Genomic DNA, 5,761 nt, shown 5'->3' with positions numbered 1-5,761 from the left:
AGAGACGCGCCACCGGTAAGCTGCTGTTTGTGTCCATTGAGCCGCGGTTTAAGTTGGTCTGTCTGGTCACGCTCTGCATCCCTGGAAATGTTTGGAGTTGGGGCGTCTTCGCTGTCACACGAGAATACGTCCTGTTTGCGGTGCAGGCTGGGTAATGTAGTTCATCGCACTTTAATTAACACTAATTAATGTTTAATGTGCAATGTGGCTTGTGTGTGGCAGTGCAATGTTTAATGTATATTTAGTGTTTAATGTGCAATGTTGCTTGTGCGGGGAATTGTTGCATATTCAGTTTAAACACTAATTATTTTATACTATATTATATATTATACTATTATTATAACACTAAATACTGACTATTGTAATTTATGTTTGTATATTATTCAGAATTGATAGTATATTATGTATGTGGCTATCAATATTGTTGTTTACACCGTAGCCTTTCTATTCTACAGGTTTATAACCTGTTATTTGTGGACTAAAACAACTGCATAAGGAAAATCAAACAAAGCAAATAAAAAACCACAAAGAGTTAAAACAACGTGTCTCCTTCTGGCGCCCCGTTCGGTGGGGAGAATCTTAAAGAACACACACACACACACACACACACACACACACACACACGGGGCGTGTGTCCGTGGGGGCGGGGCCAGGAGAGGACGTGATGTTCGGGAAACGAAACTTAAGGTTGACAGAAACCCGACGAGGAGGAAGCAGTTCTCTCCCTCAGGAGAACAACACAACACGTTTTGGGACACACACAGTCTGACCGACAGCAACCGCAACCAGGTGAGTAAAACAACACGACCTCCGCGCCTCTCTCCCCGCGGTGTGACCCCGTACGGACCGGCCCTACAGCGGGTTATGATGTGAACTAGGGGAGCGTACCTCTGTTCCCCGGGTCCTCTGTTCCCCCGTCGCGACTGTGCTTTTCGTAGGCGGAATCCGGAAAAAGTTCCGCCTGAAGCGCTAGGAGTGGACAGGCAGCCTGTCAGGCAAACTCACACGCTGACTCCTTACCCTTAACCTAACCGTAACCGTAACCGTAACCCTCACCCTAACCCTAACCATAACCGTAACCCTAACCCTCACCCTAGCCCTAAATCCTCACCCTAAATCCTCACCCTCACCCTCACCCTCACCCTAAACCTAACCCTAACCATAACCGTAACCGTAACCCTCACCCTAACCCTAACCATAACCGTAACCCTCACCCTCACCCTACGCTATGCACTAAACATACTCCGCACGTCAAAAACAGAAGTACACATCATATGCATCAATGCAATGACGACAAAAGATACAATGCATGACATGTGCAACGGAGGCTTGCCCAACAGAACCTACCTGTAGCGTAGTGTTCATAGAATGGGACGATGACGGCACATGCACCGTTCCAAGACAGCAAGTACACCACCACCAACCACTAGGTGTCACTATTTACCCACTCAACTTACCAACAACGATACAAAAACAAAACAGGCCTGCAAGTGGAATTATCTATTTGAACTCTGTCTACTCGTTACACTTGTAGACATCAGAGCGCTCTGTCCAGCGATCATATTACAATAAAGTGATTAGTCATCATCACTGCATCGCTGGAACAGCAGCCAATAGGAGGCTAGTGTGAACTGGGAGGGGAACTGGTCCAACTGGTTGGTTCACAAACATCATTTCCTTGTTACAGAGCCTGACGGTTTGGTGTGGCTCACTTCATTACAGCAGGGAGAAGACTCAGGTACTGTACTCCACTCTGGTCCGTGATTCATCATGAATATGTATAACTTATTGATCCTATCAATAGGAAGAGTACTATTTTCCTGTCATCATGTATGGGTTGTAAACGTTTGTGAATGTTAACTGTATCATACTTAACCTTTCACTGTTCACTGCTGTTAGTCAAAATAAAGCTACTGTTTTGCTACTACCTTTATTTAACCATTGTTATACATTATAAAAATGAATGTAATGGTGACATGATTTAACTTTATTTATCAATGGTTTTCTAGGAATGGCCTCTGCTACTTCCTGGTCTGAAGAGGACTTTTCCTGTTCCATCTGTCTGGATGTGTTCAACAGCCCAGTTTTCACACCATGTGGACACAACTTCTGCAGAACCTGTATTACAACGTTCTGGGATGACCAAGTCCAGTACAAATGTCCTGTTTGCAACGAGCTGTTCCACACAAGACCTGATTTACGGGTTAATACCCTCTTATCAGGGATGGTTGATCGGTTTAGAAGTTCTGCACCAGTCAAAGAGCAGCCTTGTGTTGAACCAGCAGAAGTTCCCTGTGACGTCTGTACTGGGACCCAGCTGAAGGCCGTGAAGTCCTGCCTAATGTGTTTTACCTCTTACTGCCAAACCCACCTGGAGCCTCATCAGAGAGTCGCAGGCCTGAAGAAACATCAGCTGGTCGAGCCTATGGACCGTCTGGAGGACAGGGTGTGTAAGAAACACGACCGACTCCTGGAGCTCTTCTGCCAGACTGAACAGGTGTGTGTGTGTGTTTTGTGCACAGTGACGGACCACAAGTCCCATCCTGTTGTACCTCTAAAGGAGGAATATGAAGTGAAGACGGCCCAGCTGGGGAAGATAGAGGCTGAAGTTCAGCAGATGATCCAGGAGAGACAACTAAAGATTAAGGACACCAGAGACACAGTGGGACGTAGCAAAGCAGACGCAGACAAAGAGATAGCCGATGGTGTGCAGGTCTTCACTGCTCTGAAGCGCTCTGTTGAAAAGTGCCAGGATGATCACAACCAAACGGTTAAAGAGAAACTGAAATCCACAGAGACAGAAGCTGAAGGCCTCATCAAAGAGCTGGAGCAGGAGATAGAAGATCTGACCAATAGAATATCAGAGGTGAAGCAGCTCTCATACACTGAAGACCACCTCCACCTCCTCCAGACCTTCAGATCCCTGAAGGATCCTCCACCCACCAGGGACTGGACGACGGTGGAGGTCCGTCCTCCGTCATACGTTGGGACCTTGAGGAGAGCCCTGGATCAGCTGGAGGAGACACTGAATATGGAGATGAAGAAGCTGCCTGACCTGGAACCAGATTTAAAGAAGTGTAAGTGTTTGTTTAGTTTGATTCATCATTTTGTTTATTTTTACGATGTGCGTGCGTTGTCAGATCATCATCATTACGTGATTGAAGGGTAGGGAGAGGACAGAGGCAGTGGATCGGTGGGAGGTAGTAGGCAAGAAATGCAACCCTTATTCAATCAAACAGAGCCTATGCTGCTATCCACCAACGAGGCTGTTAAGGCTTTTAACTATACGTGTTCTACTGTTAATAATAATAATAATTCATGAAATTTATATACCGCTTTTCAGTGACCCAAAGAAGCTTACATTTTGGAAGACATAAAAAACACGAAAAGGGTGATGACAGTCAGGGGGACGAGGGCAGGGGCAGGGATGAAGGTGGTCATGGGTAGGGGAGGTCGTAGGCTTGGGAAAAGAGAGAGGTTTTTAGAGTGGATTTGAATGTGGGAAGTGAGGGAGAGTCGCGGACAGGTTGGGGAAGAGAATTCCATAGTCGGGGGGCTGCCCTGGAGAAGGCTCTGTCACCGAATGTTTTCAGTTTGGAGGGTGGTACGGTTAGAGTGAGAGTGGAGGAGGATCGGAGGGCTCGGGAGGGGCGATGGGGGATGAGGAGGTCAGACAGGTAGGGCGGGGCCAGGTGGTGGAGAGCTTTGAAAGTCAGCAGGAGTATTTTGAAACTGATACGTTGTTTGACGGGGAGCCAGTGGAGAGTGTGGAGAACGGTAGTGATGTGCTCACGGGACCGGGTGTGAGTGAGGAGGCGAGCAGCAGAGTTTTGGACCATTTGGAGTCTATGGAGGGAATGAGAGGCGATGCCAGTGAGGAGGGAGTTGCAGTAGTCAAGACGGGAGAAGATGAAGGCGTGGATAAGGGATTCAGCAGCAGGGGGGGAGAGGCAGTGTCTGATTTTGGCGATGCGGCGGAGGTGAAAGTAGGAGGTCTTGACAATGGAGCTGACATCGAAGGAGAGGGTGGGGTCCAGGGTAACACCAAGATCGCGTGCCAGGGGGGAGGGAGTGATGGTCGAGGCGTCGATGGTGAGTGAGATGGGTCCAGTTTTATTGAGAGTGGATTTGGTGCCTATGAGAGGAGCTCTGTTTTGTCGCTGTTAAGTTTGAGAAAGTTGTAGGTCAGCCATGTTTTTATTGTAGAGATGCAGTTTTCGATGTGGGTGAGGGGAGGGTTTTGGGTGGTTTTGGTACTGATGACATCTGAGTGTCATCTGCGTAACAGTGGAAGTCGAGATTGAGTTTGCGGATGATGTGACCAAGGGGGAAGAGGTAGCAGATGAAAAGAAGGGGGCAAAGGACTGAGCCCTGAGGGACCCCCTGCGGTACAGGAGAGAGGGTGGACGTGTGGCCAGAGAGGGAGACGAACTGTTGCCTGTCGGTGAGGTAGGAGGTGAGCCAGTCGAGTGCGGTGCCCTCAACACCCTGTTGGCGCAGCCTTTTGAGGAGGATGGAATGGTGTACAGTATCAAAGGCTGCGCTGAGGTCTAGGAAAAGCAGGATGTTGAGGGCACCGCAGTCTGCAGTGGTGAGGAGATTGTTGATGACTTTGACAAGGGCAGTTTCGGTGCTGTGAAGCGGGCGGAAGCCAGACTGGATGGGTTCATAGCGGTTGTTTGACTGGAGGGGTTGATAGAGGTTGTTTGACTGGAGGGGTTGATAGAGGTTGTTTGACTGGAGGGGTTCATAGAGGTTGTTTGACTGGAGGTGGGTGTGGAGTTGGGCGGCGACAATGCGTTCCAGAGTTTTGGAGAGGAACGGCAGGTTGGAGATGGGGCGGTAGTTGGAGAGGTTGGCTGGATCAAGGGTGGACTTTTTGAGGATGGGGGTGATGGAGGCAAGTTTGTAGACAGAGGGAACATGACCAAGGGATAGGGACTGATTGAATAGGGTGGTGAGGTGGGGGATGAGGACAGGGAGGCAAGCCTTGGTTAGAGTCGTTGGGAGAGGGTCGAGAGAGCAGGTGGTTGTCTTGGACGCAGTGATGATGTCCAAAATGTGGGAGGAGTCAACAGGGGAGAAGGCAGTGAAAGAAGGGAAGGGTGGGTGGTCAGGGAGGGGGGGGGGACAGGAATGGTGCGGGTGGAGGAGTTACTAACGGCGGCAGTCAGGGAGCTGTTGATTTGGGAGATTTTATGGTTAAAGGCGAGGAGGAAAGAGTTACAGAGGTCAGGTGAGGAGGGTGGATTAATGTCCGGCGGCTGGAGCAGTTTGTTGACGGTGGAGAACAGGATGCGGGGGTTCCGGTTGGTGCTGTTGATGAGGGTGGAGAAGTGGGCGGATTTAGCAGCATGGAGAGCGTCACGGTAGGAGGAGATGTGATGTTTGTAGGCTTCGGCGTGAATGGTGAGGCGGGTTGGCTTGCATAATCGCTCGAGTTGGCGGCCAGTCTGTTTCATGGTGCGGAGTTCCGGGGTGTACCAGGGGGCGGAGTTAGTGAATGAGACAGAGGAAGTCTTCCAGGGGGAAAGGGAGTCAAGGGAGTCAGAAAGGATGGAGTTGAGCATGATGGCATAGTCGTCAGGGGAAGAGGGGGCAGAGTCAGGGGGGAAGGCAGAGGATATGAGCTGGGAGAGTGAGAGTGGGTTGACTGATTTGATGTTGCGGTAGGAAATGGAGCACTTTTTGGGATTATGGGGTGAGGGTAGAGGAGCGGAGAAGAGGATGCAGAGATGATCAGAGAGTGGGAATGGGAGAG

The 5,761-nt window shown here is 49.6% G+C and overlaps 1 protein-coding gene across 1 annotated transcript; it reads left to right on the top strand.

Moving 5' to 3' along the window:
* The first annotated feature begins 645 nt into the window (after window positions 1–645).
* LOC311375748 (E3 ubiquitin/ISG15 ligase TRIM25-like) lies at window positions 646–4,176 on the top strand. The gene is made up of 2 exons (XM_084490798.1): window positions 646–789; window positions 2,010–4,176. Exon 2 carries the CDS (start codon window positions 2,012–2,014, stop codon window positions 3,167–3,169), a length of 1,158 nt encoding a protein of 385 aa, XP_084346924.1. The 5' UTR covers window positions 646–789; window positions 2,010–2,011; the 3' UTR covers window positions 3,170–4,176.
* Window positions 4,177–5,761: the final 1,585 nt, after the last annotated feature.

The sequence above is a fragment of the Micromesistius poutassou genome (genome assembly GCF_964030765.1).
Source record: "Micromesistius poutassou genome assembly, contig: SCAFFOLD_5674, whole genome shotgun sequence".
NCBI classification, from domain to species: Eukaryota; Metazoa; Chordata; class Actinopteri; order Gadiformes; family Gadidae; genus Micromesistius; species Micromesistius poutassou.
This window is presented reverse-complemented; position numbering and strand designations above follow the sequence as displayed.